This window comes from Psilocybe cubensis, chromosome 11 (assembly GCF_017499595.1).
Source record: "Psilocybe cubensis strain MGC-MH-2018 chromosome 11, whole genome shotgun sequence".
Taxonomy (NCBI): Eukaryota; Fungi; Basidiomycota; class Agaricomycetes; order Agaricales; family Agrocybaceae; genus Psilocybe; species Psilocybe cubensis.
In genome coordinates this window covers 1,288,645-1,313,943 of record NC_063009.1, presented here as the reverse complement: position 1 = coordinate 1,313,943, position 25,299 = coordinate 1,288,645, and the positions used below count along the sequence as shown (strand labels likewise).

Genomic DNA, 25,299 nt, shown 5'->3' with positions numbered 1-25,299 from the left:
CGACTAATCCCATTTTCAAGCCGATTTGACGCTGTTGAGTCGGACAACCAACGGAAGTAACGAGACATTATCACTTGATGCGTAGAACTGCACACAGTCTAGATGGACCTGGAACCTGTTTCAAGAAATAAATGAGACCCGGACAACCATTGATCAGAATTTTGCACACCAATGGTTAAAGTTCATCTCAAATTTAGTCAACACTTCCCATCTTTTTGCTCTGGTGGGATCCACAAATACGTCCTCACTGTTAATTCCCGATTCCGCGTAAGCCATCGCAGCAGCGAGGGCCTGATTTACAGACTTGGTGAAGGATGCCGAGTACAATGCGAACGTCTGACACACTACAATAAGTTTATTGCATGCCTGTGACGAGAAAAAAGACATGAGAAATAAGTCAGAATTCTCATTCCAAAAGAATAGCTCACCTTCAATAATTTAGAACTTGTCAACATACTCTCCTTCAAACACGTATCCAAAAAGTCGACATGATCCCGCAATAACTGATCAACTGTCTCAACATGTTCAAGTTTTCTCTCCAACGCCCTCCAGTTAGGGTCCAGCACTTCGAAGGTAATAAATGCCAAAATTTGTTGGATCACGGCCAACATGCGCGCACGGAGGATGCACACCCGTAGCCGCCACTCATGAAATTCTGAAGGGAAAGACTGCTGAACAGTCGGAGCTGGTGTCGTGGCAGAGGTCGGGCCGGAAAATGTTGTAGGAGTGCCGCTCGGTGTGGCGGACCGGGGGTTTCCGTGTGCGTTATTGTTAGATGGACTCGAGCTAGATGGATTCGAATATGTTCGTGAAGAAGTGCCAACACCCAACGATGTTTGTGAAGGAGAGGACACGTTCGACATGAAAGAGAAGCGAGCCAGAGAAGTGCGCCATGGATACGACTTCTGTTCGATCCACATAGCGGAAAGTGCTTGTTCAACATGTTTAAGGTGGAGAAGAAAACGAAAGAGAAGCTGGTAGCGCAGAATCGTCTTGCGTGATATTACAAGGGAAAGTGGGAACTTAACAGAGTAGTCGAACGCCAGTGCTTCAATGACTAGAGTATGTGTAAATGTAAGAATTCATCTCTTTGAAGGAAAGGATGTAACAAACCTTGCATAGCTTTTTTGTCCTCTTTCTCTTTGACAGGTTCCTTCTCTTCTGCATCCTCAGTTTTAATGACACCTGTAACTGTAACAACCTTGAGCAAAAAGTCGTATAGCCCACTGTCCGCCATAACGACCCTTAGATCATCCCTGAATAGGGCATCATCTCCCAACAGAGCATCGTCGGTGTTTAACGAAAGCTCCAAAAGACTTTGCAGCTTGACAGTAGACACAGCTTTAGACGGTTTTCGCAGTTCGGTGGCGGCGAGGTCGAGGAAGTGAGTAAGGAAAGACGACTGGGACAGAAAGAAGAAACGCTTGAATGAACGTAATCGGGGGATGAGCTGCTGGTCTTTGATGAGTAGCTGGAGCAGAGTACGGTTTGCATTGGAATATGCTTCCTGTATGAATGTGTAGAACCTGGATCATCAAGGATGAGGAACAAACGACTCTTGACACGGAGACAACGTACTTTTCATCGTCCATCGACACGTGGTTGGAATATCGTTTGTCGATCTGCAGCTCGATCCCACACTCCCTGATTACATTCAAGTACTTCCCAGCCAGCAGGACCTTATGTTTCCAACTCTCCAATAAGGGCGGTACACAAGCACCGCCAGGCATCCTTCCCCCCACACTCCGCGGCATGGGTATGCCAGCCTGGTGTCTTTTGCTTGACCCCGGTGAGATCGACCCATCCCGCAGTGTGTAGCGTCTCTCCCAATATTCATCGGTGTAATCAACGTCCAAAATTCCACGGTCGATGAATTTGCTCTCCTTGACCATCATCTCCTCATACTTGTCCACCAGACGCCCACAACTGACCCAGTCGCGGATCATCTCTACATACGGCTTCTCCGCCTCGCGCAGCAGCTTGCCATATATTTCGCATGCGGTTGGGTCCCCACTCATGTTTTGCATTCTCTCGTAGATGATTGCGAGTACCTCACCGCCCTTCACAGCAATCCCGCTGCTCGACACATCAGCGCCTCCTTGGTTTATCTCAGAGAGTACTGCTTTCAGCTTCGCTCCGCCAAGTCCAAGGGCTTCGTTGCGTGCCGCTTCTTCTTCGTCTTCTGAAGTCGATGAGGACTCTGATGTGTTGTCCTCGCTACCGTCTGCAGTGGCCAGTTCCAGGATCAACTGGTATATCAAAGAAAGAGTGTGCACGGTTGGGTGCACGTAAAACCAGAGTTTCTGCAATGAAAATGATGGCGAAGTATTGAATGCATGTTCGAGTTGGGATAGCAGTGTTTGATAATCCTGTCTCGTTGTGAATAATTGCCAAAATTGACGATGTTTTGAAACTTACTCGCAACATCTCCCTTATGGCCGCGCAGAGTGCGTGGTTCACAAGTCCGAAGTCCAAATGACTCCTTTGCTCAATGAACGCATGAATGGCGGTATAGTACATCCCCAATGGGATAATTCGTTCCACCAGATCTCCCAAAGACGAATCTGTAGAGGTTAGTGTATACGCCAATGCATGACTAGAAAGACTCACCGAGAGTCGGGGCAACAACAAACCGAATCCCTAGCAATGGATCGTCGTCCTCCGGGGAGTATTCAGAGTGATAAGTTATGTAAGTCCCTTCAATACCCTATCGTGAGTGTAAACGGACTAAACGCGATAATCAAACAGTGTGAACTCACCATTAACACAAAAAGTAAGTCCTCCAAAATCATTGCCTCTTGTATATCTAGTGGAAATCTGTCAAGCGGTTCCCTTGACACCATTTTTCCGTTATGTTGTTTGCCCTTCCCCTTCGCACTTCCAGTGCGAGCACTACCATATGTACCTCCGTTTGCAGAACTGTCTTCAGTATGGTTAGGAAACACGGCTGATGACGATGACACAACGCGTGAATTGAGCGGAGCGCGAACAAAGGAAGTTTCAGCGATGAAGGAGGAGTCGGGTTGGAGGGATGGACGCGTCTCTGGTGTTTTAGGGAGCAAAATAAGTCTCAATCCACGAAATATACAGTGAACGCACGCTTCGCATAACCATGCGTATGCGATCTACGGGTACTACTCTTCGCTGCCGATCCAGTGGCTCTCTCCAAGTTTCCGCCTGCACCCTGATTACTATCCAAATCATTGTAGTCATCGTGGTCACTTAGTGCACCGGCATCATCGTGTCGATTTCGGCGCACCGAAGCAATTGTACCTGTAATCTGCAGGCATGTGGAAGATCAGAAATTCAATCGTTAAATGTGTTGTGAGATTTATAAACACCTTCGTATACTCCTTCTTCGAAAGCCCGATGGTCTTTTTACGGCCTCCTGGGTGACCCAGGGTCCGTGGAGTGTATGAATCCATCTTGTTCGAATAGGCATTGCTCCTTCGGTGTGGATATAGACGCGAGAACTAAAGATCACCTGACCTTTGTTTATCCCACGGCGGACATTCAATTGAGTGGTTGTTGAAATGACCAATCTGTGAGGCCAGTTGATGGTCACGGAGAGGTAAGTGAGAGGTCACCTGATAGGTTACCTAAGACAAAAAATGTCACACCTCACAATGTCACACAACCATCTGGCATCGAAAAGGGCAAATCATAACTTTTAGTATTGGTGGTAGTAGCCAGCACATATATATATATTTAAAAGAAAGAAAGAAGATGGGTATAAAAATAGTAAGATAGACTGACTAGATACGAAAATAGTTCAGGAGTACTGAATGTGAATTAGGATTTTACATATCACTTAGTACTGAGGCAAGGCGTCCCCACCGTGCCCCCGCAGGTGGATCCCTGGTAATAGCTGTCCCGCGAGCAATGCGACTGACAACGCCAATTACTGATGACACATTGAGGGCCAAGATAGATGCTATAGCCTGAAGATATGAAAAGCAGTCAGAAAAATTGTTAAGCAAACAAAGGGGGAAGAAATTTGAAAGGCTTACCACTCCACTGGTAAAATATGCAGCTAGTATAGGATCTTGAGAGGCCACACCGGTCAAATAGATACAGAGCCATATGAGATCATACAAAAGAATGATCATATTGCCGTTAAGTCCTAGCAAAGCAAAGCGCAAGCGAAGGGACAAGCTAGCAAAATAGCTCCCAGTTTCTTCTACCATGATTGTCCAGTTTCTGTGCCATGAAAGAATATTGACCAGAAATTCAGCTGTAATTTTGGGTCATATGAGAAAAGAGGGCCTCCAAATGTGACGTTGATGCAACTCACCAAGCAAAGCACCTATCAATACAAAGCGGTTGGGCCTACAAAGGCATACTGTATCACTGATAGGATCACTTGTTTTAACCTGGCAGGATATGCCCACAAATACCCCAAAAAGTATTCCAAAGAGCATGAGAATGCCAACCATAATCCATGCACCGATAACACGATAACGATCATCCCTTTGAACTCTGGTGGCGGACATAACAAGACTAGCCTGCGAGCACCTGTAGCTTCCGTGTTAGCATTCACGATAAAGAGGTAAAAAATATAAGTGTACCAAATAATTACAAAGGTTAAACTCCACTCTAAGCGATACTGGGAGGGAACAGCGGCATTTGCATTTATGGCTTTTCATGAAATGAGAATCAGCCATCATGATACGGGGCAAACGAAATGAATATAGTTTACGTACCAAACATTGTTGATCGTACAATTAGCGGCATGCCCAACGACACAACAATGATAGCCAACAAGTCGTCCCACCAGACCCATACGTGAAGACGTCTATCGATAATCCTTCCCACAGTAGCCAGAATAAAAAGAGCATGGATTAGGCTTATGGCAAACATTCCCGCTGAGGAAGAATAGCAATTAAGCATGGAATATGTTACATAAACTTGTAGTAAAAATACAACCCACCATGCTGTATGACGGCCATGTCAAAAAGTATTTTTATTGTATAAAAATACTCTGAGGAGCAGGCTAGTGAAGGAAATGAATGTTATAGGGTGTTGTGCGTAATAATTGAGATTGACGTGGCGGTAGCAGATGGTGGTAAAAAAAAAAGACTAAATCGTGACAACATTTTGAGCATCCGACATCGTGATCTTGCTACATGCGACATTCAACACATTTGCCACAAAAACTAGGACATCACTTACATTTCTCGTCAACTTCAGTGGCCAACTTGCTTAGAAATTTAGCAGTCTTGGTTTAGAAGTGGGTGATGGCACAAGGGGCTTGGATTACAGAGTACAGTGAGTAAGGAGATATGTATATATCGAAGCTTAATACAGCTCACATGGTAAAACCAGATCTTCAAGTTTTGGATTGCACCAGGCATGGACTTGCAAATCTGGAAACAGTTCATGATTAGCGTAAGAATATTCTACTTACCCATGTGGGATCCCTCTGACTTTGTCGACATTCCATTGGTCTTGTCTAAATGCATTGTTCAAAGGCGGTTACAACGGCAAGGACTTTGACCTGAAGCAACAGCATACCTACATCACACGGCCCCTTCAATTTTGTGTGCATTCAAGTGGTTGGGATGGGGTACATAGTCTATCAAACATGGAAAGCAGGTAAGTGCCAGGTTATTGACTAGAACATCTTACTTACCTGTGTATGGCTGCGACAATCTGTCTCATGTTCAGGCCATCGGGGTGCGTTGTACGGCCTCTTCAATTTTGTGCACATTCAAGTCTATCAAACATGGAAAGCAGGTAAGTGATAGGTTATTGACTAGAACATCTTACTTACCTGTGTATGGCTGCGACAATCTGTCTCATGTTCAGGCCATCAGGGTGCGTCGTACGGCCTCTTCAATTTTGTGCACATTCAAGGCTATCAAACATGGAAAGCAGGTAAGTGCTAGGTTATTGACTAGAACATCTTACTCACCTGTGTATGGCCGCAACAACCTCTCTCATGTTCAGGCCATCGGGGTGCGTCATACGGCCTCTTCAATTTTGTGCACATTCAAGGCTATCAAACATGGAAAGCAGGTAAGTGATAGGTTATTGACTAGAACATCTTACTTACCTGTGTATGGCTGCGACAATCTGTCTCATGTTCAGGCCATCGGGGTGCGTCATACGGCCTCTTCAATTTTGTGCACATTCAAGGCTATCAAACATGGAAAGCAGGTAAGTGATAGGTTATTGACTAGAACATCTTACTTACCTGTGTATAGCTGCGACAATCTGTCTCATGTTCAGGCCATCGGGGTGCGTCGTACGGCCTCTTCAATTTTGTGCACATTCAAGGCTATCAAACATGGAAAGCAGGTAAGTGCTAGGTTATTGACTAGAACATCTTACTCACCTGTGTATGGCCGCAACAACCTCTCTCATGTTCAGGCCATCGGGGTGCGTCGTACGGTTTCTTCAATTTTGTGCAGATTCAAGTCGTTGAGATGCGGTGGCTGCTCGTTGTGGCTGAGGCGGCGGGGCGGCGCGAGACAAAAACAAGCTGCCTGGACGGGCGCTTGTTGTGGCTGAGATAGCGGCGGTGGCAAGCAGTATCCACCGCTCTGCACACCCAACAACGTGCAGTGCATTTCACCCCCGCCACCGCTACTCCCAGTGTCGACGACGCCACGCACGGTATCTCCGCCGCCGCCGCCGCGTCGTTGGGAAATGCCGACTCCTTGTCGGCCCTCTCGCCGCTCACCACCGCTCGCCCTCGCCTCTCATCGCCTACTCATCCTCCCGCCACCGTCCTCGTCAACCACGACACGAAAAAAATGACTGTGTGTTCATGTCGTGTCATCCACCGCCTCCAGCGCTTACTCCACCGTGGCCGCAGGCAGGACACATGAAATCCATGGCGACTCTTAATCGGACTCGCCCCGGTATGTGCGTGCATTGAACAAGCCAACTTGAGGTAAGTTCTGTTCGTTTTGATGTCACTTTTTCCGGCAGCCTGATACTATCCTCCACCTTTGCCTTCAACAGTAGTAGGGAGTATTTGTGGGAGTACTGGTGGCTTGTCAATCCAATGTGTGTCATCCAGTAAAGGCTATAACTTACGACAGTAATGGAACAGTCTTGTATGTATTGCTCGCGAACGGTTTGTTGTACAAGATGGATCTGGGCGTTGAAAATAGCTTTGAAGACTCTACTAGATGGATGTCAGAGAAGGGGCTCCGAAGAAAAAACCGGAATGGGTATGATATGGACAAGTAAGTCACCTGCACCTCCACAGGTCCATTGAATAGCAGCATTTTGCAGATAATTCTATCCATGTGGAAGGATATAGCGACGAAGAGAGAAGTGAGACAGGGTGAGACCGCAAGAATTGAGGTGGGAGTTGGATAAAGAATGAGATGGAATGCAACAGGAAAGAAATATGGTAAAGTTGGGAGTCTGAGGGGGGCCAAAAAGTGAGATGAGCGAGCAAAATGTATGAAGTTGAAACAACGGAGGCACGGATCACATGCCAACAGCAGACCACAGCACTCTGCAACCTCCTTTCCATCATCCCTTTCTTCGTGTACTGGCTTGTTCAATTATACTTCTTACCTACTCATCTGTCCAATACCTAATTCATGATCAATGTTGGTGGGGTTCGAGAGCTCGGGTGATGACAGATGTGCTTTCATGCACCGTCCAGAAAAGGCTGGCATCAACTGTTGTACTGGCATCAACCGTTGTCAACTTTGCGTTGGGAGCTATCGCAGGATATCTAGGACCTATTATTGGAGAGAAAACTCTAGGATGGATATAGGAAGCCATACACAGTTCTGGTTCAAAAGTGCGCTACAATTATTCTATACAAAATAACAATACTAAGCTCTCACGTTTCTAGTGCATCTCTCAGAATGCAGCCAGTCATGTAGCATCTAACAGCGGCACAGTACGACCAGCTTCAGTAAACTTGCCATGGTACAAATGCAAACGTGAATCATCTGTACGGTGAGCAACCCCACGCCGAGTCGAGTGTGAACAATTTACATTGACATGCTACAACAGAGCCATGTATTTTACCTTCTTCTGAACTGCGCCTGGTTGCATCCAGTTGCAGGTTCAGATAAGTGTCTGCATAGTGAACGGGCGCCAATTTGTTGATCAAGGTACGCTTGCTGTCATGTCAAGAATTAACAACTGAACACAATTCTAGATATCTGCATGCCTGTCAGCTCCCTAGCTCCCTTCCATACAGATAATGTTGCCATATTTTGTAACCAGTCCTCAAGGCCTCAATACCAGACCTCAACTGTAGGAGACTTGTGTATATACCTGGACTAGCAATGCCATAGCGTTCAGCAACCCTGACTGCTGACAACACGTGCTGCTAGCTGCTAGTCGCCTTTCTCAACCTGACACCATCCACGTACAGTCAACACATTCCCTTCCAATGTCCGCCATGCCGCTGCTGCCACTGTCGTCGTCTAACCGACCTCTTTGTTTGTGACCACGTTGTCGTGAAGGCATCAATGTTCGCTGGAAGACATGGACTCCAGCTGATGCGCATTCCTCGGGTGGCATTGAGGGGCAATCTGATAGTATCGGAGTCAGAAGACCGGGACGTGTCAAGTCACACTCGACAAAACAAATTTATAGAGCCCCTCCGTCTTTCCGTTCATACTCAACAACTACCATGGCCGCTGCCTCCGACATTGTCCAAAAGCTTGCTGCTCTCTCTATCAAGCCAGCGTCTACTGTTAGCCATGCTGAGTCCAGCTCCCCGGCAACCTGGAAAGAGGCTGTGATCGCCTCGGGATCAGCACCAGCATCCTTCGAACTCATCAAAACTCGTGTATAAGCCAAAGACCGCGAAGAGCGCCACCCCTGTTCCAGTCGTCGTCATTGCCCGTAAAGAGACCGAAACTAATTCAGTGCCATTGGCAAGAAGCTCAGCTTGAAGGAACTGCATCTGGCCTCGGAGGATCTGCTCACGGAATTTTTTTCATTGGACAAAAATTCACGTACGTACGTCTTGTTGAAATTCAACGCGAACAATGCTAACAGACTACCAGTGTCTCCTCTCTCTATCACCAAGTCTACTTTCTCAAAGGTTGTCACCATTCTAGACACATCGATCACGACTTCTTCTTCCACATTGCTATCCACGCCAACTCTTCCAGTCAAACTCTTTTCCTTTCCGGAAAAGACATCGTGTCATATCTCAAGAGTCTCGAGACCGATGACAAGAAGGTCCAAGAGATTGATTTCCAGAACGCTGCTGCTACCCCCCCAGCTCAGGCCGCGTCGGCTCAGATCCCTGGTGCCGTTCAAATCGCCATCGGCGTAAAGAAAGAGGTCGACTTCCCTACATGGTACACAAATGTTCTGCTCAAGGCCGACATGTTGGACTACTACAGCGTCAGTGGATGCTACATCTTGAAGTGGATGGATGCTCAATTTGAGCAGTGGTAGCTCCGATCTTGAAGAGCCCATTGCCATCTTCCCACTTCAGAAACTGCTATGTATCCATGTACGCAGTACAAATTTTTTGCGATTGCATCCATCTGACACATTATAGACTACTCTAAATGGATTCGTAGCTATTGTGATCTCCCCCTGAAGCTGAACCAATGGAACAGCATTGTACGGTGCGAGTTCAAGAACCTTTGTGAGTTTATCGCGTCATTCTCGGTTTATTTGTCGTTCACACTCGCTAGCATCCAGGTCGTTGTTTTCCCTTGCGGTATCACCGCAAAGACGACTGACGAGCAAAGGGCTAACATCAACACTTCATGCGCGAGTCTCCTGGTGATGCAGATACACCTTTGAGTGTCGCATCCGGTATGACAGTAAAGACATGTTAGCCAGTCTTCGCACCTCCGATCGCTGTCTGTTACTTCAACCATACCAGGGACCCCAACACCCAACAACGGTTTAGCATCAGCCCTCCGCCTTCATTCCCTTTGCTACCCACGCCTCTCAGTGTCAGAGCTGCTCGAATCGCTATGCTATATCTCACAAAAAGTCAAAATCTCAACGGACCACCTCTGTTTGTATATTGTAAGATGGGCAAACCACAATGAATCACGTGTAAGTTTTTGAACCATGCCTACCTATATTTTACTGATTCCTACCGCTTCAATTCAAAAGTTGAAGCCAATTGAAGAGCGTGGTGCGTATTTTTGTGCAGGATGCCGCCGGAGAAGGTAAACTTTTCATTTAACTGTAGGCAACTACGTTAGTCTTATTATCGATACAGAAGTTATAAATGGCGCCGCTGTTTGTATCTAATGATATTCTAATCCCTTTTTCCTACTGAATTTCCATTAAATGCACAAATACATGGCCAGGATCGTCATTAGTGTCACCAAAAATACTCCAATAAAACCCACAACAAATATATCACGGACATGAACAGAAAATTCAAGATCGGAAGCACTCTTGACCTGAGGGCTAGTGTGCTGATGGTGTGTTAAATCGTGATCACCCTTTGGTTTTGGGCTAACGACTCGCGTCTGTGGTGGTGGAGATGTACTTGAAGTGCCGAAACTGAAGTATGCCGACCCATCTCCAATAATTGGACTGGTATTTCGCAGAATCAGTGGCTGGGCCCGTTCCTTCTGGGATGAATGTGAACCCAGTAGCACTATGCTTTCACCGTTGGTGGCCGGCTTTTCTGAACTTTGACAAGACTTGGTAAGCGGCTGGGCAGGTGGATGGTGAAAGTTGGGATTGCGACAATGAAAATAACCGGTCTCCGGAATGGTGAAGGATGGTGCAGAAATTATGGACTGAGGATATCTAGGCGGACGAACACGATGGGCAGGGTCATGGACAATGGTAGAGTCCGGCAATTGGGTATGTGGACTGGTTCCGACAGGAGCAAGAGCAGGAAGAAGTTCGCGATCAGAAGTGACAATAGTGTTTGGATCTCCGGTCTTTGCAGGTGATAGACAGAGGCCGAGTTTTTTGTGCCCTTTCATTGGCAACTTGCATGAACGACATTGTGGAGGCTTTCGAGGGGATGGAGATTGCGACATGCAGGTCGGTAAATAATGACTGACCGATCAGCTAAATACCTACGCTTGGTCATCGGAATCAATTTCTATTCACTATGCGGATAATTAATGGATCTATGAGGCATCATTTCCAAACAATTCAGGTGTGTAACAGATCATTCCTGAAATTAGGAATCACTGAATCATATCACTCATTTTGGATAAGAAAATTTAGGGTTTTACGGTGCATTTATTCACAGCCGAACGCCAACGTTTGCTTTGTTCGTTCTCCCTTTCCTCGTTCTCCCTTTCCTCTCCCCTTCCTTAACCACAATGGGCGACAGAATATTTGCTGTACTGGGCGGAAAGAACCCTGGTATTCATGACCGTAGGCAAGTAGTATTTCATTGTCCTAACATGCAGGTCACTTACTTCTGGAGCAGTCCAATGGTTGTTGCAGGAAGCGATGCACCTCTGTGGCCAATTGTGGTCAAAATGACGAGGGAAAATGACGCCGTCGATATTGCCATGGTGAATGAAATAATTCAATCAGGCATTGGATTCCGCTCTACCGCAAATGAAACCGCACGATGGATCCTGGAGAACGATGCGATACACCAGCTTTGTCAAAAGCACAATATAACAGGTGTATACTATCCTGTATTACGGTGCAATGGCTCTCCTTTTCTAGCTAGATCATAGTGCGATTTCGATTTCTTTTTTTACTTGATGCCAAACTCTAATTTATGCTTTAGTCCCGACGTAATGTCCCAAATATCTGGCTGTTTTTTTGCCCAATGGAAGAGGTGCGAAAACTTCCAGGAAGGCCTGGCATGGATGGTGCTTCGAGGCATAGGTACTGACCAGTTTATGTGGACCCCAAACCCAAAGAAGATTACGGGAAAAGGGAAAGGAAAACAATTGCCGTCAACGCCGTTGAAACAAACCCCACAGACCCCGTCAAAACATACCCCGTCCTCTCCACCGTCTGCTGGTCCTTCTGCAGGCTCAAGTTTGCCATTCAAAGTGAACAGTAAGTGATCGTACATATAATCCACCCTGGTCTAACTGAATATTTAGATAATGTCGTCTTTGGATCATCAACATCACCGCCTTCTCCTTTGGCTTCAAAGAGCAAGAATGTGTTTCGAGCTCAGGTCTTTTCTACTAGTAAGTATCAATGTCTGTATTGGCAAAGTAGGGCGATAGCTTACTGTGTTCCAGAGAAATCAACGGCGAGGCAAAGTCCACCTTTGGACTTTACTGCGCTTGATGTGGAACAGCCCATTCAAGTTTGGAGCCACATTCGTCATCTCCGAGGTATAGTCAAGACATTGTATCAGGCTTCTGAGGTCTATCACGATGAAGAGTCGCCTCAATTTAATCCGCTGGCTATGTGGTACTTTCGATCCCATGGTTATACTTCAATTGCTCTTTGGGTGATTCATCATCTTTGGACAACTCATCTTGAGGACGATAGTGCTTTTGTAGAAGAACTTTTTGAAAGAGGAGTTCCTCACACGGAGGCTGAATTCATCGCTTCCTTGATTTATGATTCAGAAAACTAAACGTAGTGCTACTTGTCCCTATCAATGTTGTTGCAAATGCAAATGTAGTGCTACTTGTGCCTATTGGTCCCTACGGTGTTATCGCAAATGCAAATGGAATTAAACTCAAAACTAAACGTAGTGCTACTTGTTCCTATTGATGATGTTGTTGCTGGTCCCTATCGGTGTTGTCGCAAATGCAAATGGAATTAAACTTGCTACTCTGGACTGCTTCACAAAGAGACATTGCCAAGGCGCTTAACTTTCATTGACTGTGCTCCATCAAAGTCCATATAAGCGCTTGTCCCATGACTCAGTAACTATCTTTGATAAAAATGAAACTGATTGGAAACTACATCATAATTCTAAGATTTTGCCGATTCTCGGATGGCCAAAAGCTTTTGGCGCAAACGGTCAGTCTTTCTTTTTAGAATGTTATTTTCCTATGGGGTTATAAGTATTAGAAACCGCGTGCATAAACTGCAGGGCTGCTGACCTGAATGATTCCTTCCAATCTTGTCTGAAGATTGGCAAGCTCTTGTTGAGCAGTCTTCACATGTTGGATCCCCAGTTCAATCAGAAGTTCGACAGTAGAAATTTACAGTACAGATATTTTTCTGAACTTGAAATCTGAACCAGAAAGTGAACTTGCCCAAATAATCTGAACTTGAAATGTGAACTCGGTGAAATTTTGTAAAAGTTTACTTTTTGTGCCATAGTTCAGTTTTCTACTAAACAGTTCACTTTTTATCCGGTTGTCCACATGTGACCATAACGCGTCAATCGCCATGCGTGGACACGCGCGTGCCATTAGTAAAATGGCACAATGCCTATATTGACTGGCCAGTGGTTTAAATACATAATGTGAGGCGTCGTTATTTATTCCCTCTTCTCAACGTCCATCTACTTGCAGGTCCAAATTGCACGTAGACTTGAAACCTACCATGTCTCAAAGACCCTGCCCGCATCCTGGATGTGATTACAGTGTCAACATTCGACTGTGTCGTGGAACTAAAGTACCCGAGCACAAAGGACTTTGGTACGAAGCATGTACCGCTCCACCACCTACCTCTCACTTTGTTGGATGGGTGCGAGAACGTGGTATTGGAGAGGTTTTACCATTTCCCACACCAACAACATTCCAACAAGCACTATTGCAAGTGCCCAGAACCCCACATAAAGTATTACCGTTCAATAAACTAGGCAACAGTCCAAACACACCTTCTTGCTCTAGGTCTCAAATTTCCGTATCACCATCTACAGCAGCAGGTGTTGCTGCCGTAGCTCGAGCAGCAGATGCCGCCGAAGAACTCGAGAAAGCTAGAGCGGCAGAGCTTCTTGTTTCAGCGCTTGAAAACTATAACAATCTGCCTAACTTGGACTCTGGTGACGTTGATGTGAATGATCAACCGGACAATATAGACGACGATGTGCTGCTTACTCAAACAATTGCTGCAACGGGACCTGTAACTCCTTCGAAGTCTCAATCAACTGTTAGTCCAGAGCTGAAGTCTACAGATGCTATTTGGCCTCATGAACATACTCGCCGAATTGTCAAAGCTGGAAAAGCCATTATCGCCTGCAACGGTCCTATTTGTTTCAATAATGTGGCAAAGGGACTGGATTCTGTTCGAAATTGTTCCACTTGCACGTATCTTTTTTGCAAAAAATGTTGCATGCAGTTCCAGAAGGATGGCGCCAAACCATGTGCTCAAGCTTCTCATTCAGTTTCTGGAACCCAGTCAACAGACCAATCGGAATCAGAGGTTTTTTCTGGAAGTAAACTTACAGGCATTTCAACCGCATCGGGTGTACGGCTCACTAATGGATCAGGAAATTCATATAACGGAAATCTACCATTGCGTCAGATACACTATGAAAGATCGCAACAGGCCAGAGAAAAGTACCAAATTGGTACAAACCGTCTTGTACAGCAAAAGGCTATCGAAGAAACAATGAAATCATCGGTCACTATTTTCTACTGGAAAAATGATGGAAAGCACACTACCTTTCGAATTCCATGTTCATCTTATCCTGTTTTTACCTTGGCTGGTTGTTCCGCTGGAATACTCAAAATATTGGGCCTTTATGACGACGAGTCAGACAAACTTATTGAGGCTTTTGATCCTGTCAACAATACCTGGCAAATTCACATGCTTGAAACCGCTCAAGATGTATCAAAAGTCCCTAGATTGCTATACCGAGCGTTAGAAAATGTGTCTGATATGGCAGAAGGGATGGAGGAAGAAACCAACCTACTCGTTAATTGGGTGCAGCCACGGAAACGCCATATCGAGCTTGCTACTGAACCTTGCACAAAAAAACCCAGGATGACTCCGTCTTCTTCAAAAACCCCCATTGCTGGGACGTCACAAATCCAGGAGACACCAACTAGGTTGAAACTGAAACAGCATCCTATTGCTGGGACATCACAGGAGACACCGAGCAGGCATATTGGACACCTTCGTAGTCCTGTCAAATCAGAAAGTGACCACGCACTTTCGGATTCTGATTCTAGCGACTTACCTTCTCCGTCTGAGATAAGAAAAACCCTTGTGCCACAAACAAAGTCAAAAAGTCAAGCCCGTAAGAAAGTGGCGGTGTTGCCTAATCGTAATCACAAGCGTAAATATCAAAGCTCGGATCCTGGAACCGACTCCAACTCTGATTCTGAAGTCGAGATAGCAGCAACAGCTCCGAGCTCCCGCCATGCTCCCTGGCCATTTAAGTATGTCTGTGCAATGGCAGAAGGATTCAATAAAATGGAAACCATGGAGGGAATGGGAGACTTACCTTCACGGTTTACTGCTGCCTTCAAAGGTATTCCTTTTCCTTCTAGCAAGGCCACTTTTTTTGCTGCGCAAAATCTCTGGTTGGCAGCCGATGAGGAGTTAAAAGATGCATATATTCACGCAAAAACAACGCCTGAGGGTCTATGGAAAGCTTTTCGGAAAGATGTTTTAGCAGAATATGGAGGGAAATTACCGAGTCGACGAGAACTTATATCATCACGACGTACCGGTTCTGCTACCGAGACTGAGAGAGTGACAAAAGGAAAGGGCAAGGAAAAAATCAGTAGAGGAAAAGTAATTGGGAAAGACGACACCCCAGGTTTGAAAATAAAGAAAGAGCCAGAAGTAATCGTACTTGACATCTCGGATTGACACGGAATCCAAAGAAAATTAACTGTAAACATAGTATTAGTAGTGTTTGTTGTATAGTTGCCTTGATAAATTGTATAACCTAACTTTTTATCTGACGTGTGCTGTACGCACGACGGTGCCTTGCCCGCTCAGCCTTTCAGTTCGCCGCCCACTGCGCACAAGGCGCACCATGTTGTCTATGTCCGGGAATGCAAAGTCGAGCAACACCCCCGGGATTGTGAGCTGCTCTTCCTTCTCCGCTGCCTTCGCAACAACCGTTATTGATTTCTTGCAGTTGGATATTTGTGTGCATACAGGGGGGTATGTACGTTCCAGGTGAAGGCCACATCCTAGGTTTGACCTCCCACTCACACGACAACAGCCCTAATTTACTTTCCTCTCCTCCACAAAATACATCCTTGCCTTGAGCAGAAGGTAAGCTTGCGATGATCGACTTTGAAGAACCTCTCGACAAGGTTCAAGTCCGATGAGAAAGAGGGATCGTAGTAGGAGGTGCCGGCGCAGGCGCCGAGGTTGAATTTGTCTGATGTGTCTCGATGGCTGGAGGGACATGAGCATGCGTGCTATGAAATGACGTCGGTCGGATTGGTGCAAAGGGAGTTACTTAATGCCAGGTGGAATGGATATGTTCTTCCTGCATGCATAGCTCCGGCGTTGCTGTTTTCTACAGCAGTCGATACAGATCTTCCAAGGGATTTCTTCGCTGCCTCTGCTGTGAGGCGCTGTGCAGGAGGTAATGACACCGTGATTGCTGGCAGGTAGTTAGCGGCTACGAGCTTGATTTTATACAGCACAGACTGGGCTTTCTGCTCTGGCTTGATCAATATGTGCGTGCAAGCTGGGCATCGTTTAGACCGTTGAGAATGCAAGGGTATTCGTAGAGGCTTGAGCTCGCTGTGACCGTATAAGAGCAAAATATAAAGTACAAAAAGGGCTACTTACCTAGTTTGCAAAGGCGTTACCCAACTATTAACCCATCCATCTGCCTCTCCGCCACCTGTCCCTAGGACACTGGCCTTGGAGATTTCAAGAAAGGCTCAAAGTGTTCCTTCAGACGCTCAAACTCCAACAAATCCGGGGCTGAATCTTCGTATTTGTGCAGTTGCGCTGTTAACCACAGCCAAGTAAGCTGTCCGTGTCAAGAATAAGACGCAAACCGCATGTGTACGTACAGGCGCAATCAACTGGTCGTCACCGGGTGAGATACTGAAGTTGTCCCACATAGACTCGATATTGGCCAAGGTACCGTCACAAGTAATATGCCCCCAAGATCTTTGTGAATGCGGAGCCAGAATAGTACATCTGGACTGTTGTGTGCTGGTCTTTCAGCGCCGAAACGATAGGCCTCAGCATAAGCCTGGAAAACCATATTCTCAGCGGCGAATCATGTACCGGTCGCCATCTACTCAAATAAACAAACAAACTCTGTTCCACACTGTGACCTGTGACAATATCCTCACTTTGCCTTACACTAAGCGTGCACCCACAGACACGTCCAATAACCTGGTGCTGGTGGATTACTTGGAGAGCTCAGATGCCTATGGGTTGGATGTATGGTGAGTATAATAAGGAGCGGATGACGGGAAAAGGAGGAGATTCCGAACAAACGTACAATCTCGGCGATCGTGAAACAAAGTTAAGTTGGTAAGTCATTCTGTCTTGACCATCAGATATCGAACATCGATCGCACTTACCAACAACAGACAGTGTTTCCCGCGGATCGTCATCGTGGCAGCCAACTCCATGACAAACTCAAATCCGACTTTACCCTTCCTCGGCGCCTCAGCAATGCACCTGTATACCTTATACTCGCTCTTCAGCTGCGAGACGGCGGACACATCATGCGTTCTTTGCTGACTGGCTACTAGGACATTAAGTATCCCCAAAATAGCGTACACAGACTAGTTACAGTTGCGATTTCAAGTGGATGGTAATAAGCATTTTTGCAGGCCCAGACACTACTGGTTTGACGACTACATGCTCATCATGGGCAACAAAAATTCGTGAGCTGTGACGCAACACAATATGTCATTTTAATCCAAATCAAATATCTACAAGGCTTGGTGGACGACTCCATGGAATCTGCAATATCATAAATGGAATCTTGATATACCGACATTACACTATGGGTATTCATCATACGATGGTACAATATATGGTACGTGCCCAGACTCTAACAACCGCCCAAGAACTAATTTATTTCTTCGCATAATCATTTCATCCAGGAAAAAATCATAGTTATGAGCAAGCATATCTCGCACAATTGCAAGGTATCCTCCTAACCATGCATTTACTTGTTCAGCTGCTGAAGAATTAAAAATCCATTTCCCATCTTCGCCCACTAGTTCATTCCATTTGGCAGGGTTGCAATGTTTCTGACAGAATTCATCAGTGACTTTATGTTTTGACTTGAAGTGAAACACGTCAACGGGCATGATGACATGTTGGAAGTAGTTGTCTTTACGGGCAATAAGGTATCTCTGAAGTTGGCAATTGCTGTCATAGAAAAGCACATTTGCGCAATCCAAAGGATTTGGAAACACTGACTTGAGGAAGTCATCAGCACCAGACACTGATTCAGCACCAAACATGGTTGCTCTGGCATTGATAATTCCACAGCAGCTAACAAGTAGCTGCTCGTTATGAGTTCGACGACGTGCAAAGCGAGCCTTGGGGACCACATTCCCTTTGTCTGATTTCTTGCTATAGTCATGATCAACATCATAGCGTTCCTCTGGAATTTCTGTTGCAGAATCTATCGGGGGCATTGAATTTGGTAGTTGGGAACTATTGAATTCGTTCAATCGTTTACGAAGTTGAAAAAAAGCTTTTCCTTGTTCTTTGCGATGATTTTCTAGCTCTCTATGAGTAGCCAGTGAACATGTTTGGTAACCGTCTTCAGCTTTTTTGTTACAGTTTGCAACAACACAAACAGATTTGAGAGACTTATGAGTCTCACAAAAGTGTGCTCGGTTGTTGATTAAAGGCTCCTTACAATTGTGAACTTTGCAGCACGGCCGGCCCAAAGTTATCCCATCCATAACACATGCACGAAGTGCCCGTAGATTGTTGTAACCCTTTCCCTCAATAAAGCGCTCACATTTGCTGCATGCGTGCATCTTCTCGTCAAAGCCATTGGCCATGATTATCTCGTTTCTCATTTCCATTGCCACCTTTAGGCGCTCGTCGTGATCTCCACTATCTGGTAATACTAGGGGTATTTTTCGATCATTGAAATATCGAAGTAAGCCATTTAAGGTGAAAGCACGAAAGATTTGTTCTGAGGATAGAGTAAGATCTGAAGGGCGACTCGGAGATGCTGTACTGCCTGTTGGCTGGATTCGATCAAGTGCAGTATTGATAATGTTGGCACAGTTTAGCGAGGAAACCCATCCAAAAAGCATAAAGCTTGTGAATAACTCGCACAATTCTGATTCAATGAAGGTGTGCTCTTCAAGATGAATAAATTCTGATTGAATGTCGGCATAGAAGTGGCGTAGTCCATCAACGACATAATACGTTGGGTAATACCGGATTCGGCACTTTTTACATTTGAGCGAAGTTGAGTAACCCTTCGTTGCACGTATACCATTCTTTGAAGAAAAGAACGTAATAGATATGCGGGAAATAGATGAAAGGCTTTCTTTACAAGCCGTGCAATGGCTCATAGGAGGATAGAACATGACAGAGCCTAGATTTGCACCAGAAAAATGAGATCCAGGTTACAGTAAGGGTAGCAACATTACGTACCAATGCACTCATTTTTATGAGTTGTGGGCTTGCTTCCAGCATGATCTATTGAAGCCTTTTCCTTATCAGTTAAGGATGTGTGATCAGATTGATCATTTCCAAGTGAAGCTTTCCAGATAACATCTTTGAGCGAGTTCCATAGATAGGATACAAGAAGGCTGTCGAGCTGGAGAACCTCAACCAGCAAACTTTGGATATATGCCGGGAGGACATGGGGTGCTTGATTGACGTCTTTAACACATAGTTTGATTTCTGAGAAAAGACTACAACATATGCGAATGAACCGGTCTATGTCGGTAAGAGAGCAGCTGTCCAGTATATCACGGTGCAGACAGTCAACAAGAGAAGAGAGCGACAACATGAAGGCAAGAGATAACACAACTTATGCAGATGTGCTACTTAAAAAGAACTGCGACGGGGCCCTGTGCCATTGCATGGCACATCGTGATCAACGGTGAGCTCAAAGCGAGGTGAGGTGTGCCCCACTGTGGCATTGTGATTAGTGACGGACACGTGCCCCACTGTGGCTCTAGGTTGAAAACTGTACTCCAAAATTTAATCTGAACTCGCAGAATTTCATAAATGTGAACCCTGGGAGAAATCTAAACTTCGGGGTAAAATGTGTACTCCAGGAAAAAATCACGAGTTCATATTTTGGTTTAGATTTCAGGTTCAGTTTTAAAAAGTGAACCATAAATTTTTAGTGTCGAAGCTCTCAGTTCAATGAAGTCTTGTTTTTCTTTCATCATCTCTGCGAATTTGTCATAGGCAATCCTCACATAAATCTAGAGTACGATTAGAGGTTTTGACAATTAAGTTGAAGATGAGGACAACATACTTTTCCATCGAGAGTCTGGGTAACAAAGTCCTCTGGGGAAAGTAAGGTGATAAGGACGCCATCGTTATCCAAATCATACGTTTTGATGCGTGCAGCCTGAGAATCCATGACTGAATCCATGACTTACAACGTGCTACTCATACTCTTTATCTACTTCGGACGTGGGACTCTGGGGACTCTGGGCTTAGCGCACACATTCAAACAAATTGCTCATCATTCTAGGGCTCATTTCCAGCTCGGTGTTGGTGAGGGGCCATGGGCCATACTATCGTGCCGCTCCGATATACCCTGCATTCTAGATTTGGTACCCTGCATCTAGATGTGGAAGTCGCGTTCACAACTGCATTTATAATTAGGTGTAGAATGCCAGGGAAAAACTACAAACCACTAAATGTCAGCACAGAACCATGACGATAACCTTGCTGCCGCCAATGGCGGCTATGACCGCGATAACGGCGGCGACAACTTCCCTGCCACTGCTACTGCCACTGCCGACAACGGCGACAACTTCCCTGCTGCTGCAGGTGGCCACATCTATGACTTTCCCGCCGCTGCAGGTGGCTACACAGACTTCCCTGGTGACCTGGCAGGCAACAACATTGGAGACAGTTCTGCTCTAGATACCAGTGCCAATGGAACAGCTGGTTCTCCTAGGGCTTCTTTTGCCCCTGCTCCAATGGATCCAAGCTCTTTTGCAGTCACTGGGTTTGAGGCGGACGACCTTGACGAACTCGTCAAGAGCATGGTCGAGGCTAAGCTTAAGGAATCAAGAAAGGAACTTGAAGCACAGGCCGCCGCCTTGCAAAAGCGAGAGGCTTTGTTGATTAATGGAGAGATACAAACCCGCTTGGAGATGGAGAGACAGGTTCAAAGCCTGAGGAACCAACTGATGGCCGCAGAGCGGGCAGCTACAAGGTTAGACCTATATCTATCTTTATTAATTCAACGCTGACAAGGCTGCAGATCAAACGCGGCCGCACCACGTAAAAAACGTAAACAGCAGTCTCGCCAATCCACTCTTCCAGATATCCAGAATACAGGACCCCCTGCTCACAATACACGCTCAATGACGGCTGCCCGTGGGGCTGTTGACTCTGAGCCTCTCCCTTCCAATGACGCATCTATGACTTCGGTGGCAACACCCGCAATGCCTGCAACAGCGCCTCCGCCTGCACCTCCCCCTGCTTCCAATCTAACACCCGCAATGCCTGCAGGAGCGCCTCTGCCTGCACCCCCCCTGCTTCCAATCTAACACCCGCAATGCCTGCAGGAGCGCCTCTGCCTGCACCCCCGCCTGCTTCCAATCTTGCATCTACTACTCCTGCTCCAGTTTACGGAACTGTGGCCACTGGCCACATGTACAATACAAGAAGTCGCCAAGGAACTCAAGAGGACATCTCGGCACACCTTTCCTCAGCGGCTAAGGGCGAATTACCCAGGCGTAATGCTAGGTCTACCAGGAACAATGCGACGGAAAGACCTAAGCCACCTCCTGCAAAACCAACAGTAAAAGAGAAGAAGCAGCCTGTCAAACCTGCAGCCCAAATTTACCGTTTTATGGCCCATGAAATGCCCAAGGATAAAGGTGGCCTACGGGTATGTTTTTCTTCTTCAACTTAAATGTGTTCTTATCTGTTTGCTTGTTTAGGACGCGATGAATTTGCACATTAGGATTCTTTGGGGATTGGAAAACGCAAAACAAACCCCCGCCCCCCCTGCTCCGGAGCTCCTGAATTCATTCTACAGCCGGTTCTCTACTGAAGCGCAGCTAATGGGAGCTATAACTCAGGAGTCGGCTCCACGCCTTGTTCCAACACACTTGGTTCAGATTGGCCTTGCAATGTCTGCCTCTAAAGGGCGTACCGCAAGACAGGCCCGCTTGGTTGAAGAACATATGCTTAGTTACATGCAGGCCTGTTTGTCTAGGGTTGGGCTAGTTCGCTGGTGCCCTGACCTTCGACAAACACCCTATTCCCTTTATAATTCTGCATGCCGCATCATTGCTTTGAACACTTTTCGCCAGGCTCTGGTCTCTCACACATATATTCACCTGGGCCCCAATCTTGCCTATGCAACCGATGAAGGCCTTCTTATCAAGATGTTTGATCATTTTGTATTCCATGTGATGCAAGAACGCTATCAGAAGGAGCTCCGGAATCCTGGAAGCGTCCTTCAGAATCTCGAAAATACTCCGCTGTACAATAATCGCATTAGGGTGAGTGGTCTGCCTAAGTCCTGGTTCCTGTCCTGGTTCCCTCATTTTTCTCATTCACATCAGTTGGCAAAAGCACGCCTTGACTTTCTGGTCCAGAATGGCTATCGCAAGCGCTACCGTGACCTCATTAATCCAAAAGCCACTTCAGATGACGAGTATGATCCTGTGCAGAAAGTCTGGATTATTAGGCGTCGGCCTGAAAGGTCGCCAGCTGCTGAGGCTTTCATTCGGATGCTTGATGTGCAGAGAGAGGCATATGCTATAGCAAAATCACCTTCTTCTTGGAAAGAACGCCGCCGTGTTGTCCCGATTTCAGGGCAGCCTCTTACCGCCTTTCCAGCTATACCACGCGGCATGCCACTTGATTACTTTTATTCCGGATTTTTTAATAATCTTCAACCCCGACTTCGATATGATTGCGCGGTTCTTAAGGTGCCGTCCACATCTTACCACCTTTACAGAAATACTTATGTTTTATAAAGCTCTCTCTGCTCCCGCTACCCTTAATTCACCATTCCTTTGATTTCGAGCACCCTGATGTGCGCCTCAGTGATAGGGCATTCAATTTGAAGTACAAGGCCGTCTATGAAGACTACCATATAATACGCAAAGAGGACATTGAGAACGACGCGGATGATGAGAGCGAGAGCGAGGAAGAGGGTGAGGGCACTGGTGAAAGCGATGAAGACGATATGAGTGTCGACGAAGACGAAGAAGATGACGACGACGACGACGACAATGACGACGACAACGACAATGACGAAGACGACGACAACAACAACGAAAACGATGAAGACAATGTCAATGACAATGGGGAAGGGGTTCCATTAGAGAGGGTTTCTGTAACTTCTTCTCCTCTTTCTTCTGTACCTGCCACTCTTGTTTAAGTTTGGTTCAAGAACAATAACATAATTGGTCATGATTGTGTACCTAAATGTAATGTATATGATGTATATCTATATGCAAACTAAACTTCACATTGTTCAAATTGTCCACCCTGTAACTCATCCATAGTACTGAACAAAGACAGCCCCAAATTCCATCTCGCGGGGCGATCCCTCCAAATCTGGTTGAACAGAGCAGGGTTATTGTGTTTCAGATCTTTTTCGATTTGAAAATCGTACTCGACCCATCGAAAAAGACCACCGTGGCAGTAATATGTGAGTGAAGCCCTTTCTTCATCGTCTAGAATCTTGGTATTAGAGTGGCTGAGAGTAGCGGAGGGTAGAAGGATAGTTGATCCAGGAGGAAATTCAATGGCTAGCCCAAGTTCCCATAGGATGAGATGGCCACCTTGCTTGGGATCAAAATGTCCGAAAGCCTGGACGGCACACCAACCGAACGGACAGTTTTTGAGATCTCGGTGTCGGACAGTCTGGGCTTGGGGAGAGATATTGGTAGACATAGAGGGAAAGATGCTCTTTGTGAATATTCGTGGAAGGCCAGGCATGCGCATGAACAATTTATCGAGCTGCGTTTTGTAATAGTTATAGGTTCTAGGGGCCCAAGTGGCAAAAGCAGCTGGTACATTGTTTGAGTAGGTTAAAAAGAGATAGAAGGGCGTCTTACAGCTAGCATAGGAGGCCATCCGTTGAATGTCTGGGTTGGCCAGCAGATTGGCCACAAACTTTTCGTGAGGTTGGCATTTTAAAGAAACAGGTTGGGGTAGTCCCTGCCCACGTGAAACGCCAATGTCAAGAGTGGGATAATCTCCTCGTCGGTGATGTAGATATTTAGAAGTGAACTTAACACCCTTTGCGGAGAGAGCTTCATACACACGTTCAGTAGCGGAGTCGTATTGGGGGTCATCCGGTCTGCCAGCCAGGACCATGAAGATTTGCTTGTTGGGGGCCACAAAGGCAACGGGCCTCCTGCAGATGTATTAAAGCTGGAATACCAACAAGAATTAAACAACTCACCGGCCATCCCATTCATAAACTTGGAGGCCAAGGGCTTTAGCCTCTGCCAATGTATATACCTTAGCCTCCCATTCGTCTTCTCTCTTGGCCTCATATCCGCCCATCGTGGACGGCAATTCCCTCAAGTCAATACCAGCGTCTTCAACGCAGGCCTTTTCAACCAATTTTTCCAATTTGCGAGGGACTGGGATGTGACCGTGCTTGTCGTAACGATCCTCCCGTTTCATGGCACGGATGTGTCGATTCAACGGCTTGCCGGACGGCCTCTTGCGCTTCCTAGAAGACGAGCTACCCTCACTGTCTGGGGTTGATGCGGGAGTGGCAAAGGGAAGAGGGCTGGGGGGTTCTGGTACACAGGAGGGGGTGGGATCGACGGAAAGGGGTGTGTAATTACACTTCTGCACCTCAGATTCAAAGGCGTCGTCCTGCGCAGCTTCTGTCATGAACTGCGCCTCAGATTCAAAGGCGTCGTCCTGCGCAGCTTCGGCCTTCATGGCAGCCAGAATCATAGCAGGCAACTGCAGTGCAGTAAACATGACCTGCTGGCAGGCAGAGTACACCCTGCCTGAGCGAGTCTGAGGGTAAAGTCAGAAGGATTCTACAAATGATGACAGCGAGCGCACCGTGTATCGTGCAAAGTCACAGTCAGACATGGTCCGACAGCCTGTATGTAAGAGTCAGATTGGGTTTTCATATATAAGAGTGGGCCATAAAGTTTTCGTCACATAGCTCCAAGTACCTCTTTGAAAGTCCAAAACCCCCGGCCCAGGGATGATCCTTGGTTTTTTGAACTTCCAAAGAGGTATTCCCGGGGCAATATGACAAGAAGAGGGATATGCGTACCTCTTTGAAAGTCCAAAACCCCCGGCCCAGGGATGATCCTTGGTTTTTTGAACTTCCAAAGAGGTATTCCCGGGGCAATGTGACCATGACCAGGGAGCAAGAAG

The 25,299-nt window shown here is 46.3% G+C and overlaps 10 protein-coding genes across 10 annotated transcripts; 4 read left to right on the top strand and 6 right to left on the bottom strand.

The window, feature by feature from the left end:
- Positions 1-15: 15 nt before the first annotated feature.
- On the bottom strand, positions 16-3,425 carry JR316_0011540 (Spindle pole body component alp4; the record flags this gene model as incomplete). Its single annotated transcript, XM_047897191.1, has 10 exons — positions 16-115; positions 170-366; positions 429-1,057; positions 1,114-1,526; positions 1,579-2,369; positions 2,419-2,564; positions 2,611-2,707; positions 2,760-3,043; positions 3,100-3,280; positions 3,342-3,425. 10 exons carry the CDS (start codon positions 3,423-3,425, stop codon positions 16-18), a joined length of 2,922 nt encoding a protein of 973 aa, XP_047743600.1.
- Positions 3,426-3,800: 375 nt separating this feature from the next.
- Positions 3,801-4,187, bottom strand: JR316_0011539 (uncharacterized protein; the record flags this gene model as incomplete). The annotated part of the gene is made up of 2 exons (XM_047897190.1): positions 3,801-3,941; positions 4,011-4,187. The coding sequence occupies 2 exons, from the start codon at positions 4,185-4,187 to the stop codon at positions 3,801-3,803; spliced, it is 318 nt and encodes a 105-aa protein (XP_047743599.1).
- Positions 4,188-8,614: 4,427 nt separating this feature from the next.
- On the top strand, positions 8,615-9,393 carry JR316_0011538 (Putative proline--tRNA ligase C19C7.06; the record flags this gene model as incomplete). The annotated part of the gene is made up of 3 exons (XM_047897189.1): positions 8,615-8,773; positions 8,854-8,942; positions 8,994-9,393. The coding sequence occupies 3 exons, from the start codon at positions 8,615-8,617 to the stop codon at positions 9,391-9,393; spliced, it is 648 nt and encodes a 215-aa protein (XP_047743598.1).
- Positions 9,394-13,410: 4,017 nt separating this feature from the next.
- JR316_0011537 (uncharacterized protein) lies at positions 13,411-15,630 on the top strand (the record flags this gene model as incomplete). The annotated part of the gene is made up of 2 exons (XM_047897188.1): positions 13,411-14,094; positions 14,149-15,630. The coding sequence occupies 2 exons, from the start codon at positions 13,411-13,413 to the stop codon at positions 15,628-15,630; spliced, it is 2,166 nt and encodes a 721-aa protein (XP_047743597.1).
- Positions 15,631-16,193: 563 nt separating this feature from the next.
- Positions 16,194-16,999, bottom strand: JR316_0011536 (Dynactin subunit 4; the record flags this gene model as incomplete). The annotated part of the gene is made up of 3 exons (XM_047897187.1): positions 16,194-16,524; positions 16,573-16,646; positions 16,877-16,999. 3 exons carry the CDS (start codon positions 16,997-16,999, stop codon positions 16,194-16,196), a joined length of 528 nt encoding a protein of 175 aa, XP_047743596.1.
- Positions 17,000-17,753: 754 nt separating this feature from the next.
- Positions 17,754-18,398, bottom strand: JR316_0011535 (uncharacterized protein; the record flags this gene model as incomplete). The annotated part of the gene is made up of 2 exons (XM_047897186.1): positions 17,754-18,110; positions 18,174-18,398. 2 exons carry the CDS (start codon positions 18,396-18,398, stop codon positions 17,754-17,756), a joined length of 582 nt encoding a protein of 193 aa, XP_047743595.1.
- Positions 18,399-20,039: 1,641 nt separating this feature from the next.
- JR316_0011534 (uncharacterized protein) lies at positions 20,040-20,338 on the bottom strand (the record flags this gene model as incomplete). Its single annotated transcript, XM_047897185.1, has 2 exons — positions 20,040-20,165; positions 20,219-20,338. 2 exons carry the CDS (start codon positions 20,336-20,338, stop codon positions 20,040-20,042), a joined length of 246 nt encoding a protein of 81 aa, XP_047743594.1.
- Positions 20,339-20,609: 271 nt separating this feature from the next.
- JR316_0011533 (uncharacterized protein) lies at positions 20,610-21,470 on the top strand (the record flags this gene model as incomplete). The annotated part of the gene is made up of 2 exons (XM_047897184.1): positions 20,610-21,133; positions 21,182-21,470. The coding sequence occupies 2 exons, from the start codon at positions 20,610-20,612 to the stop codon at positions 21,468-21,470; spliced, it is 813 nt and encodes a 270-aa protein (XP_047743593.1).
- Positions 21,471-21,478: 8 nt separating this feature from the next.
- JR316_0011532 (uncharacterized protein) lies at positions 21,479-23,320 on the top strand (the record flags this gene model as incomplete). The annotated part of the gene is made up of 4 exons (XM_047897183.1): positions 21,479-21,814; positions 21,867-22,433; positions 22,497-22,865; positions 22,916-23,320. The coding sequence occupies 4 exons, from the start codon at positions 21,479-21,481 to the stop codon at positions 23,318-23,320; spliced, it is 1,677 nt and encodes a 558-aa protein (XP_047743592.1).
- Positions 23,321-23,400: 80 nt separating this feature from the next.
- JR316_0011531 (uncharacterized protein) lies at positions 23,401-25,005 on the bottom strand (the record flags this gene model as incomplete). The annotated part of the gene is made up of 4 exons (XM_047897182.1): positions 23,401-23,954; positions 24,003-24,304; positions 24,353-24,927; positions 24,976-25,005. The coding sequence occupies 4 exons, from the start codon at positions 25,003-25,005 to the stop codon at positions 23,401-23,403; spliced, it is 1,461 nt and encodes a 486-aa protein (XP_047743591.1).
- Positions 25,006-25,299: the final 294 nt, after the last annotated feature.